Raw genomic sequence first — 12,493 nt, 5'->3', positions numbered from 1 at the left:
AAGGAGGGAGGGATACAGAGGAAGAAGAAGGAAGGGAGACGAGGAACATTAGCAGGCAAGCAGAAGGACCTTTTAGAGTCCACGATGAGCTTGTTGAAGGAGGTGGAGTGACGGTCAAGACAAGACACTGGAGGCTACGATCATACTCCCCTCCTCCATCCTCCTCCCCCTCCTCCACTCCTCCCCTTCCTCATCCTTGTCATCGTCGTCGTTGTCATCATCATCTCATACACCAGCATCAGCATTTCCATCATCATCATCATCATCATCATCATCATCATCATCGCTTCTTCTCTCCCTCGCTCTTCACCTTCCAATGCTGGGCATTCACGAATGAGAGGCTGGAGGAGGAGGAGAAGTTGCTGCCCCGTCAGCTGCTGCCCCTCCCAGCCCTCCTGCTGCCTCTTGGCATCCTCTGCATCCTCACGGTGAGAAACGATCGGAGGGAGCAGGCGAGGACCGTCGAGATCTCCTTCGACGCGGTAGAGGAGAACCAGGACCCCGACCCTGAGCGATATGAGAGGAAGAGCAGGAGCAGGAGCAGGAGCAGGAGCAGGAGCAGGAGCAGGAGCAGGAGGGGGAAGTGGAGGGGGAAAGGAAGGAATATCAACTGGAGGAAGAGGGAGAGAGGAGACAGAAAGTTGGATGACACAAAGACAAGAGGAGAAGGGGAGGGGAGAGGGGAGAGCAGAAGAGGGACCAGGAGATGCTAGAGCGGTGTAGGGAGAGCGCAGGAGGAGGAGGATGGAGATCTCACAGGAGGAAGAAGACGAGCAGGAAGCGCTTGAGGTTGCGAGACGCAAACATCTCAAGGGTCTTGCTGATAGAGAAGCCTTGCTCCTCCTGCTCCTTCCCTTCCTGCCCCCCCTGTCACACCTGTTACAGGTCCAACCCAGTTCCCTTCCGCCCTCCACTGCCAGCATCTCTTCCTCTTCCCCCTCCTTGGTCCTCTCCACCTTCCTCCGCTCTCCTCCTCCTCCTCTTCCTTATTCCATCCTTGATCCTCTCCTCTCTCTCTCCATCCTCCTCCTCCTCTTCCTCCTCCTCCTTCCATCCCTCACCAGCTCTTGGTGAGAAGTTCTGTTGTCGGCTGCCAAATGTCAGTGGAAAGATCAGGAGAACAAGTGAGAAGAAAGACAGAGCAGGAGCAAAACAGCAGATCGTGAAGGGGAGTGATGAGGAGGAGGTGGTGGCGGTGGTGAAAGAGAGAGGAGGAGAAGGAGGAAGTGGTGGAGGAGGTGCAGGTGCAGGTGCAGGAACAATAAGAGCCTTACCGTGTGAGCTCGGAGGAGTGTGAGAAGTGTGCGAGAGCTGCTGCTGCAGAGATTGAACTTTCTGTAGGAGGGGGAGGGAAGGAGGGAGGGAGGGAGGGAGGGAGGGAGGGAGGAAAGAGGAGAGGAAAGTAACAGACAGACAGAGCAAGGCAGGGAGCAAGGAAGGAGCAAGTCACGGTGTGAAGGGCAGGAGGGCAGGAGAGTAAGAAGTGCAGAGAAAAGTCAGAAATTGAAGGAGGAGAGGAGGTAGAGGCTCTGGACACACTTCAAGCAGGAGGGCCTTGTCTCTTCGAAGTTGATTGATCTGTCTCCTCTGACTGTGAATGATTTCATCCATTACCTGCCTCCTGCTTAACTTCTCTCTGGACCTTCTCCTCCTCTCCTCTCCTCCTCACCGATTGGTCCTGTTTCTCAGGTCGGCTGGCCTCCTATCTCAGCGTCACCTCCGTCGTTTTCTTCTCTGCTTCTCCTCACCTCATCTTCCTTCCCGTTCACTTTCGTTGGCTCTTCCTCTGCACGATGATCTAACCTACCTCCATCAACATGATCCACAGTAATACCTACGATACCGTCAGCTCCACCTGCTACCTCCCTCCCTCCCTCCCTCCCTCCCTCCCTCCCTCCCTCCCATTCCCGCCCTTCGCACCCACATGTTTGCTCTCGCTCCCAGTGCTCCAATTCCTTCTCAACCGTCGATTTATCCCTGCCGTGCTTGTCAGCTTTCTATCTTCCACCTGCCCATCCTTACCTTAGCTCGAATGCGTCTTCAAACATGGCAGAAACAGCCTTGTCGTCATGTCAGGATCGGTATCAATCACTCCTCGCAGATGTCCTGCTCCTGCTCCTGCTCCTGCTCCTGCTCCTGCTCCTGCTCCTCCTGCTCCTGCTCCTGCTGCTCCTGCTCCTGCTCCTGCTCCTGCTCCTGCTCCTGCTCCTGCTCCTGCTCCTGCTCCTGCTCCTGCTCCTGCTCCTGCTCCTCCTCCTGCTCCTGCTCCTCCTCCTCCTCCTGCTCCTGCTCCTCCTCCTCCCTCACACCTTGAGGTCCACCCGCAGCGCCATCTCGATTTCCTTTGTGGATAGGTCACCCCCATCCCACCGCATACGAATCACTCAGCAGTGCCGTCCAGCCTGAGAGTGCCGTCCGGGCCGGGACGCGCGGCCGCGGGCCCGGGCCGCCGCCGTCCCGGCGCTGGCCCGGTCACGCCGGGATCTCACTATCACGCCGGCTGCCACCGGATCGGCCCGGGTCAGAGTAAGAGCGGGGTAGGCACTGAACTGGCTGGGTCCCGGTCCGATCATGGCACCGCACTGCGGCATGCCGCAGTGACGGTGCGCGGCGACCGTCAGCCTAGAGTCGAGCAGCCGCGGCCCGCTGGGCGCCGCTCAGTACCGCCGTGGACTTCGGCCGCGGCGGCCGCGCCCCCAGCGGCGGCGGCTCGGAGCGGCCTCCGGAGGCTCCCGGGGCCGCCGCAACGTCGGACGGTCCGATCGGGGTCATGTTCCGCCGAGTTCACGTTGACGGAGGCTCCCAGAGTCCGAGTCACTGGCATCCAATGATGAGTACCGTACGGTTCACCGTTAACGTAAGCCTTAGCAGCTGATTGCTCGGACTCGAGACACTATTAGTAGAGGCCCGAGTAGCCTCCGAACTCAGTGGCTACACCGGGGCACGTACTCCAACGACACTGTAGGAATTCATTCACTGACTAGTGATATCATGATCAACAAACACACATACACTTGAAACCGAACACTATCAAGATCTTGACGGTCGGATTCTCACATCACACGCACTCACACTAGAAACCTTGAGGTGGTAGAGAAGAAGCCGCAGCCACTTGCCTGACCACTAGAAATACACGACTCGTCTGTCGACATGCCTTGGAACTTTCCGGAGCTATTAGGCTACTACGCTCCCCCTCTTCTAATGTTCCAAGTTGATGCACATCGGCGCTGACACAGAAGCTCCGGAGGCTAAGAGGGAAGAGGTGAGCCCTTGAGGGTCTAGACCAGGAACTTGACAAGGAGAGCGACGCCTGCTACGATCAGGAGCAAGAGAAGAGCAAAAGAGATGCGGGAAGAGAAGCTCCATGCTTGCTCTTCAAACAAGATGACATTGTTTCGTCGCATCCTGATACAAATCTCGATGGGTCGCTCTTGGCATGCCTTGCAGGCACTCGTCTCAGGTTCTTCTCCTCCCCCTTCTCCTTCTCTGCGCATCTCTCTCTTGCAGTTGCAGCACAAGAAGGTGCTGTTGTCCGAAGACAAGCAGCCGCTCGCAAGCCGCTGTCAGCACACGGTCAGTCGCCGTCTCACCGCTCGCTCTCACTTACATCAAGGAGCCTCGGAGGGTCAGCATATCGAGTGCAGGTATCGAGACAGGACCCTCCCGGCACGTTGAGCAATCCGCACTGCTCACACTTCAAGAATCGCTTCTGAAACATGTCTGCTCGCAGCAAGCAAGCTTTTAGTGGGGAGCCTTTCCGTGTCAATGCTTGAGTAAGATGTCGTGGTAGCAACTGAGGCGATGAGAGCAAAGCAGATCACTTTCGACGAGTTTTGCGACAAACACGGTACGAGGTCGCTTGTGTGCCCAACAATCTGCAGACATGCATCATCACAACGTGCAAACGAGCATTCGAAATGATCGAAGTTTAGAAGAATGTATGCTGCTGTTTGTGTCCAAGTACGAATGACAGCATCAATCAGATCAGATAGACATTATCTTCGATATCCACACTTTGTCCTTTTCTCATTCACAATTGTGTCTCTCGCTTTTGTTTGAGGTCTTGCAGAATGAATCCATCGCTGAGATACCCAACTCTTTGTCATCATGTCCTCCCTTGATTACTGGCATCACCTCCTATGTCGATTTGGCTTTGTCAAACAACATGGCATTGCATTCGAAAGAAACTTCAAGCAAGACCTTAAAGTTTACTATCAGCGCCTCTCTGCCTGCCTGTTTCTGAGCCATGAACGATTCATCCTCTTGTTATCACTTATTAACCTCAAGGCTTGATCATCAGTTTATAGGACCTCGCTTTGTTACAATTAGATGTAGAAATGTTTGCAATTCCTAATCCATTCCGCAAGCATGCTCTCGTCTGATCTCATACTCAAGAGCTCGCTGCAAACCTACTCCTCCTCCTACTACTACTTCTCCTACTCCTACTACTCCTCCCACTTCTCCTCCTCGTGATATTCGTGTTGACTAGCTGGAAGATGCATGCGCTCTCGCTCTCCTCGCCGCCTTCCTCGCTCTCTCTGCCCCTCCCTTGCAAGTAAACTTCACGGATGAGGGGGTCAAACCCCGCGATCCCAGGTACCCCCTCTACCCACCCCTCCCTCTCATCCTACCCTACCTGAGTCATCCACCGTCACCAGCTGATCTCGGCCTACCCGTTCATTCGACTGCTGATATACCCCTGAAACATCGCAGTTGACTTCTTGGTACCCCTTGACCTCTGGCATCCAATACCACCCCTACTACTCCACCCCGGGCGATGTCGCTACGGTAGCCACCAGACCGCCAGCAAAACTTTTAGCGGGAGATTTAATAATGATTTTTAATAGCGTTTGGTACTACTGGAACAACATAGTAAAATGGTGCCGCGATTATTACCAATGTCATACACGAAAAACAATCTTTTTAAAAGGGCTCTGTACTGAAATAAGTTACTGCTACTTGTATAAAGGTCAGCTGGACCTACTCTTTAAAAGTCTTAAAAATGCGGAGAGTTTTAAAAGGATGGAGGTCAGACGGTTCGCTGTCGAAGGTCAGCAGGCGACCGTCGGACTAGTCTCTCAAGTAAAGGTATCAGTTAACTTTGAGGGACAGCAGTTTGCAGGAATAGGTTTGGTTCTCGCTGTCTTTTCTCAGGTTTCTCGCTGGTTGGCCGGAGGCGGAGTGTGCGACAGTGGTGCCTCCTCGCCTCTCCTGATTGTGCTCGTACTGATTTTTAACTTAACTTTGAGTAAAGGAACAACTTGCCAAGTCTCTCTCTCAGCCTCAGACTCGCAGCACTGCCAGTGGCCGGGCGGCGGGCCGGCCCGGCGGGCCCTCAGGCTGGCAGCGGCACACTTCAGCCCAAATTTCACTGATCCGATCGGAGTCCGGCCCCACCAGCCTCAGTGTACGCCGGGTCCTGCCGCGTGCGACTTCATGCAAGTGTGTCAGCGCTGAAACGGATGGTTACGAAGTTCGGAAGGCCCTGAGGGTTTTGAGTACGGTCTCGGATGGCAGCTCGAGGCTTACCGTGCTGAGTGACTCAGTCGGACGGTCAGTCACTGTACTAGTGACGGTGACCGTCCGTGTCCTTCACAGCCCGGGATGGTGACGATGATCATCGGATGACGTTCAACGTTCCGACACAGTGTGGTCAGTGTCAAAGTCTGATCCTTTATTTACATACTCCTTGAAGCTCCTACTGCAGCCTGGGAGAGGCTCCTTCGCATGCCCGCCGGTCCGGGTGCAACTGCATCACCTCGCAGGAAGCGGGACTGAGAGCACGAGAGCAGAGGAAGGAAACGATGAGTCGGCGATCAAGTCTATCTGAACACCTTGTGTATACACGAGGACGTCCGGCCCCTCCTGCGCCAACAGACGAACAGAGCAGCAATCACTGCAGCCTCGTCAGAACCAAACCACCGCATCACAAACCATTCACATGACCGTGCTATCCCTCCCTATTCCTCTTCCGGGACTCTCCTCCTTACCCTCCCCATCATCCTCTCTCCTCTTCGAAAGTCCTACCGTTGACTCTTCGAAGTTTCTGTTCGTCTCGCTTGCAGGCTGCGACCGAGGGCTTGGAGGCTGACGCCTGGAGCGAAGTGAGATGTAGGAGGAGAGAACAGACTCTCGCACAATCAAACGGATGGACAAACGGCACGATCGTGTGCAGGGCAGCAGGAGAAGTTGGGAAAGATTCAGCATAAGCTCGGAAGGACCTGCTGACGTGTCTGGCGCAGGAGTCAGTCAACAACGACAGGCTCCTACATGCTCACTTAATTGTCCACTCAGGTAGCTCCACGACGACAAGCCCCAACGGCAAGCTGCTGATCCCGCCCAGGACTGCACGAGAGCGTCAGCTACCAGCCTCTCGACCTCCTCCTACCTTCGGTATGGTCAATCGTGAGACTCTCTTCCTCCTTCTTGACGCAAGTGTTGACGTTGGGATGACGTTTTGCCTGCTCCTCCTCTTCTCCCTGCTCCCCGATGTCAGCCATCAGGGTCTTTCCTCCTGCCTTGCACCTTCTGCCGGAGTAGCTGCGTCCTGGTATCCTCCAAGATCTGTATCACTGTCCTTCCAGTCTTACCAAAGGTGACCTGCGCGGTCTGACCCTCCTCTGTTCATGTCTGTCAGTGGAGGACAACAAAGGTCCGGAGTTTCACCGGGAGGAGGGAGGAGAGATGCAAGCTGTCGCAGCAGATCGCTCTTCTTGGCTCGCTGCTTTTCTTCTGCATGCTCTTCTCCTTGAGTCGCTGACATCGCTCAGAACCAACTTCATCTCGCATGCTCGCTGGCGCTTCTTCTGAGTTGGAAAATTCCTCTCCGTCAGCCCCGCCACCAGCGCTTGGCACAAGACCTCGCGTCTTGGGAGTGGGTGGCGTCTGTCCGAGGAGGAAAGGAGGCATTTGACATGACATGGAGCGGAGGAGCAGACCGAGTTGCTCGTGGGGAGGCACAGGAAGAGAGTTTACCAGCAGCTCCTTCTGCCCTGCGCTTGCTCGCTGCCTCGATCCTTCTCCACATCAGGAGCGTCTCTTTGAAGGTAGCGGGGGATGGGATGAGGAAGTTGAGGCTGCTGAGAAACTCGTTGAGCTCCTTGCTCGACCTCTCCTGCCTGGCTGCATGCAGACGAGAGAGCTGCGTTGAAGAGGAGACGCCATGCTTCCATCCTAAGGTAGGAGAGGACGCGGAAACAGGTGCACGAGGAGAGTATCTGTCTGCTTCTCTTCCTGGCTGGCTCACTCGCTCGAGATGGATCTGAAGCAAACCTCACCAAATCACTCGCTGTTTCCCAGAAGCATCAATACTCCACATTTTTGTCTCGAACGATACAATTCCTCCTTCACTGCTCAAGTCTTGGCCTGTGTTGGAGCATCTACAGGGTAAACGAAGGAAGTTGGTCGTCCTTCCGTTGTGTCTATCCCTGTCATCGTATTCTTTTGGACCATTTCATCGTCTTCGTTGACTTGTCTCAGTGTTTCGGAAGCAGGAAGAACAAAGCGGCGAAATAAACGTCAAGAGGATCACGGTTACGGTGAGCGTGAATGCTTTACAATACAAATCGGCAAGAAAAGGGAAAGAGATAGATCAGGGTCACGAAGAAAATGAAAACTAGCCCAAGCACGTTCGGTCGGGGGGTTTTATCAGGAGACAAGACCCAAGGAGATGGAGAGGGACTGGGCTAGAGGAGAAGAGAGCCTATCGAGGGAGAAAGATGCAAACAGAAGACAAGAGACGAGACAAGAGAGCGCAGCAGCAGCAGCAGCGACAAGGACGCGGGAAGCGGGGGAGGACGCGGGTAGAGGGGCAAGGGGCAATGGCAGGAATGCCAAGGAGGAGGGGAGAAGCTTGTTAGGGGAAAGGGTAGGGTAGATGACTGGTTTTAATAGGGTGGGGTGGTCATTTTTCTTTCTTTTGAGCTCAAGATCTCATATATAAAGGAAGCGGTTGGTAGGGTAACTTTACTTAGGGGGTAGGGGTAGAAACTTGGTCTGTAAAAAAGGGGTTCAAGTTCGAGAGATGCAGGGTAGAAGAGAGGGTAGTATCATTCCAAGTACGGGTGGGTGTGACGGAACTCGTTCAGCTAAGGGGGTGGGGGTGGGGCATAAACACGAGGAGGTCAGAGAGAAATGAGACTAGATCCAACTAACACGAGAATGAGGGCGATGAGTGCCGGAGACACCCGGTGACCGGCGAGCCTGCCTCGGATCATCCGGCCCGGGAGGGCGATGAGTCACCATCACGCCGGCCGCCGGGCCGGGCCCGCCCCGGGGCCAGTCCCGGGCCGCGGCGGCCCGCCGGCACGGTACTACTCAAGAGTTAAACTGGATCCGAGTACTAGCTCAGTGACGGCGGCGTGACTGAGTGGCACCGGGTGGTCCGGGCCCTCACGGTCCGACAAGTGAAGGCTACCGGGCAGTGGCACGTCCGGCGGACTCCGACTCAGCGGAACTTGTTGGTCAGACACTCAGTGGTCGGATGAGTCACAAACTCCGATCATCGGCGAGTCGGCTACCGGCCGCTGAGTCACGAAAGAGTCACTCTGCCAGTGTCAGCTGGCGGCACATCCTTTAACTAAAACAAGACTTTTAGCTCAAATCAGGCATATGCTTGAAATCGCGTCATATGGACTCCCGCCCGAAGAAGACGGAGTGATTCATTGTTCCTGGTACGCCCTTGATGACTGCCCTCGTGATAGGCAGAGGGTCTTACAGCAAGTTCAACCAGAAGGAAGGGTTCAGGGACTCAGGGTACAGACATGCGTAATTTACATTGAAAGAGACTCGATGATTTCACATGGGACACACAAGCATTTCCAAGCCGATGGCTCATGTTGAGAACCGCGGAATTTACTACTCGGAGATCGATCCCGGGGAGCGACCGTTCTATCGAACCCGTGGACACTTCCTTCGCAACAGCGCAAAACATTCACCACAGCGACGTCGAACTCCGCGATCCCTCCCACAAGCACAACGCACACGCTCTCGATACATCACAGCTCTACAAGAGTCTGCCGTGGTTGCTGTCAAGCGAGAATCGGATGATAGAAGATGATGATACAAGAAACCAGCTTTCGGTTTGAGCGACGCAGAAGCATTCCCGCGCTAAACTTGAACGAACTTCAGCGAAAATATCTCCAAAATGCGTGCAAGGAACTTATTACAAGCATGAACAGCAAGAAAGATCAGAATGACAGAAGTCTCATCTCTACCTACTCCAAGAAAGTGCTGGTTGTTTCGAACGGGAGCGAGTGCCTGAAGAATGTAATGAGGGCAAGAGACCAATCCTCGACTCGTTCGGAAGACAGCATGGAAATCGATTGAATGTTCGCTTGGAGCCTGTACAGCAATGATATTTGTAAATAATACCCTCGAGTAAAGTCCTGATGAACTCAAATTGGATGTATGGAAATGTCAACACACACAGCTTTAGGAGATTTCAACCTGACTGTCCTGACCAACTCGTAGCCAATTGCCTTGAATCATATTCTTCTTGCATCCACAGCGTAAATACGATGCATTGATGGATGTAGATGCTTTTGGCAGTATGGCACGTGTATTACAGTCAATGTGAGGAGTTCCTGTCTAAATGGTTTCAGAATTGATTGATTGGTTTCCAAACGTGTAGAAACCTGCTCACAGAATTTCTAATTAAGGTGTGATGCAGCGATGTCTACTTCACTTGCGATGCAAGTCTAGACTGACGTGGTATTGAGCATGCAGTGTGCACAAACCCTTTGGAATGAAGAGCCGGATCCTCTCAAAAGGCGCAGCCTTGGAAAGTCGCACTATTGATTGAGCTCCTTGCTCCATGAGACAATCGTCTTAGTCTCTGGAGCTCGAGCTCCTCATAAGTTTCTGCTTCTTGCTGTCATCCTACGTCACTGACCAGCACTTAGGCGCAGTCACGGCAGGCCCGCGGCCCTGGTCGGAGTGATTAACTGCGGATGATTCCGTACGGGCACGACTCGATACGTCGAAGAGGCTGCCAGACATGAGAGGAGCCTTAATAAGACAACTAGGGAAGCGTCTTCTTCTTCTTCTTCTTCTTCTTCTTCTTCTTCCTCTTCCTCTTCCTCTTCCTCTTCTTCTTCTTCTTCTTCTTCTTCTCCTCCTCCTCCTCCTCCGAGGCTCCTCCTTCTCTGCGCTACATGGCTGTCATGAGTCTGCAACACGTAAGGGTCGTCTTTGCGATCCATCAGCCTCACCGACGGTGAGTGAGGCTGCTCAGAGCCTCGGAGCTGCTGCAGCAGCTTCAAGGCGGCGGTTCAAGTTCCATGTCACATCGCCCCAGCCCGGGTTAAACCGATCCGGCGCCCAGGCTGCCAGTCTGTCCTGTGACTCGGAGGAAACTTGAAATGTCACAGAGGGAGGGCAAAGCTCAGAGCTAACCTTGTACGGCTGCCCGGATCCGACATGATACACCCGGTGGCACGGTCACGGTCACCCTGTCACCGGCGGTTACGGTTCCGAAGTTCACGGTCACGGTCACCGTGGCGGGCCGCCGGGTGGAGTTGTTACTATGATCAGAGACTCGGACTCAGTCAGCGGCGAGTTGGTCAGTGCGGCCGATGAGGAGTCCGATCTGATCAGGGCCCACGGTGGCCACGCCGGGGTGGGCGGGCCACCGTCCGCGCGGCCCGGCCCCCGACCCGGCCGGTGGCTCAGCGGCAGTCACTCAGTGGGCTGGTTGATGAGCCTCCGGCGGAGCCTCGGAGATCGCGTGGCCGGTGACGATGCTCTTGTTGGGGGAGGCGAGGGGGTCAGGGTAGTAAAGTACGGAGGGGTAGGGTATAGTAGTATAGAGGAGGGGTTCCAAAGTCGGATACTTGGGGGTGGTCAGACCGTGAACACCCCACCCTACCCCAGCTCCTAAGAATACCCTTATTAATAGGGTAGGTTGCTGGGAAAGAGGGGGTGGTTTGAGGGAACAAAGCTGTAGTTGGGTGGGGTGAGAACTAAAATAGGGGATGGAGGGGTAGGTCTGAGTACCGGGTAGGTATCGGGTAGGAAAGGGGGGTACTAGAATGCGCTACCTGGTGACAACTCATGGGTTGGAAAGAATTACAACATTGGTGGGTGGTGATATGTGGGGGGTGGGGTGATAATTGATACCCCCTCGTTCGACCATCTCAAATAGGGTGGTAGTTTCAAAGTTTGTAGAGTGATACTGAATCCGTGGGGGTAGGGTAGAGCAGGAGGAGGTCTGAGGGGGGTAGGGGTGTTGTTCCCTGAAGGTGACGGCGGCATGGCGCTAGTGATAGACGGGAAATGCGGCGAGGCGGTGGAAGATGTGCGAAAAGATGCGACGGTGAGTAGCAACATGAGCTGCTTATTGTAATCAGTGTCAGAATCTCCTTCTTGCTCGGGTTTCCCCTGGGCTATCGACGCCTCCTTTCAAAACAAACTGTTGAGTTTTTGCCGATTTCTTCGTGGTGAAGGGAGCAATGAATGAGGAATCAAAGATGCATCCTACACCTGTGTTTGATATTTCTTTCCTTTCTTCTTTTGATTGTTTTCATCTTCTGCTTACCACACATGTAATTCAGAACAGAATATGCTGTGATGCACTGTGTTCTATGTTCAAAAATTCGAAATTCCCCCACTTATTAGTACTGTTACGGGTGGGCTTATTGTTTGAAAACAGCAAACAAACTGGGCCGCTTTCAAGTACGAAGGGAAGAGCAAGATAGTTTTGGGAGGCAAGGGCAGCGGAGGGTGAGAAGCAACAAGATGATAAGAGTGGAGTGACGTGGTTGACTCATCGGCAGGTTTGCTGAATTTCGAGACTCGCTGCCAGACGATCAATGCACATGGGCGTTTCTACGCATGATCGCTGGAGACCAGGAGAGCAAGCGAGCGAAGTTCGTAATGGTCCAGTACAACGGTGAGCTGCCTGCGGTAGCTTCCTGCCTGGAACTCATGTCCTGCAGGCCCGAACCTTAACGGAATGGCGAAGTCCCGAGCGGGCGCGCACAAACCCGGTGAGAGGGATCGAGCGAGCGAGCGAGAGAGGGTGGGAGGGAGAGGGAGGAGGGAGGGAGATAGAGTGGAGGGTGAAGTTCATATCAGATGTCGAGAGAGTGATTGGACAGCATCACGTGTTCTACTTCGCCGATGACCCCGAGGACATGACGGAGGAGCTGGTGATGGACAAGATTAAGAAGAGCAGCGGTACTGGTGACGGTCTGCGCTCCTTCTCTCCTCATGCCATGCAGGTGCCAACTACGATCTGGGCAGCAACGCCAAGGGCTACCAGTCGCAAGCAGGAGACATCAAGGCGAGCGCTAAGTCAGCCTACCTGACCAAGGAGAAGGAGACCAACATTACCAAGCCTGTTATCTTCTGTGGTCTGACATGCCTCCTCCTCCCTCTCCTTCCTTCTCTCTTCGTCCTCCTCCTCCTCCTCCTCCTCCCTCTCCTTCTCTCTTCATCCTCCTCCTCCTCCTCATCCTCATCCTGCCTCTCCTTCTCTCTTCATCCTCCTCTT

The 12,493-nt window shown here is 54.2% G+C and overlaps 4 protein-coding genes across 4 annotated transcripts; 2 read left to right on the top strand and 2 right to left on the bottom strand.

The window, feature by feature from the left end:
- Positions 1 to 69: 69 nt before the first annotated feature.
- Positions 70 to 2,333, bottom strand: GUITHDRAFT_149456 (hypothetical protein; the record flags this gene model as incomplete). Its single annotated transcript, XM_005818106.1, has 9 exons — positions 70 to 127; positions 311 to 507; positions 758 to 858; positions 1,062 to 1,090; positions 1,275 to 1,335; positions 1,749 to 1,834; positions 1,925 to 1,977; positions 2,023 to 2,060; positions 2,310 to 2,333. Coding segments are annotated over 9 exons (647 nt in total), but the record flags the coding sequence as incomplete, so codon positions are not given.
- Positions 2,334 to 5,998: 3,665 nt separating this feature from the next.
- Positions 5,999 to 6,763, bottom strand: GUITHDRAFT_122612 (hypothetical protein; the record flags this gene model as incomplete). The annotated part of the gene is made up of 6 exons (XM_005818105.1): positions 5,999 to 6,087; positions 6,139 to 6,233; positions 6,279 to 6,345; positions 6,389 to 6,479; positions 6,526 to 6,620; positions 6,667 to 6,763. The coding sequence occupies 6 exons, from the start codon at positions 6,761 to 6,763 to the stop codon at positions 5,999 to 6,001; spliced, it is 534 nt and encodes a 177-aa protein (XP_005818162.1).
- Positions 6,764 to 8,629: 1,866 nt separating this feature from the next.
- GUITHDRAFT_122611 (hypothetical protein) lies at positions 8,630 to 9,327 on the top strand (the record flags this gene model as incomplete). Its single annotated transcript, XM_005818104.1, has 4 exons — positions 8,630 to 8,655; positions 8,707 to 8,766; positions 8,825 to 9,080; positions 9,130 to 9,327. The coding sequence occupies 4 exons, from the start codon at positions 8,630 to 8,632 to the stop codon at positions 9,325 to 9,327; spliced, it is 540 nt and encodes a 179-aa protein (XP_005818161.1).
- Positions 9,328 to 11,226: 1,899 nt separating this feature from the next.
- On the top strand, positions 11,227 to 12,353 carry GUITHDRAFT_156656 (hypothetical protein; the record flags this gene model as incomplete). The annotated part of the gene is made up of 6 exons (XM_005818103.1): positions 11,227 to 11,314; positions 11,651 to 11,721; positions 11,775 to 11,890; positions 11,937 to 11,987; positions 12,076 to 12,177; positions 12,222 to 12,353. Coding segments are annotated over exons 1-6 (535 nt in total), but the record flags the coding sequence as incomplete, so codon positions are not given.
- Between the last annotated feature and the right edge of the window lie 140 nt (positions 12,354 to 12,493).

This window comes from Guillardia theta (genome assembly GCF_000315625.1).
Source record: "Guillardia theta CCMP2712 unplaced genomic scaffold GUITHscaffold_380, whole genome shotgun sequence".
In the NCBI taxonomy this organism is placed as follows: Eukaryota; class Cryptophyceae; order Pyrenomonadales; family Geminigeraceae; genus Guillardia; species Guillardia theta.
Note: the sequence above shows the minus strand (reverse complement) of the source record. Positions and strands in the feature narration are given on the sequence as shown.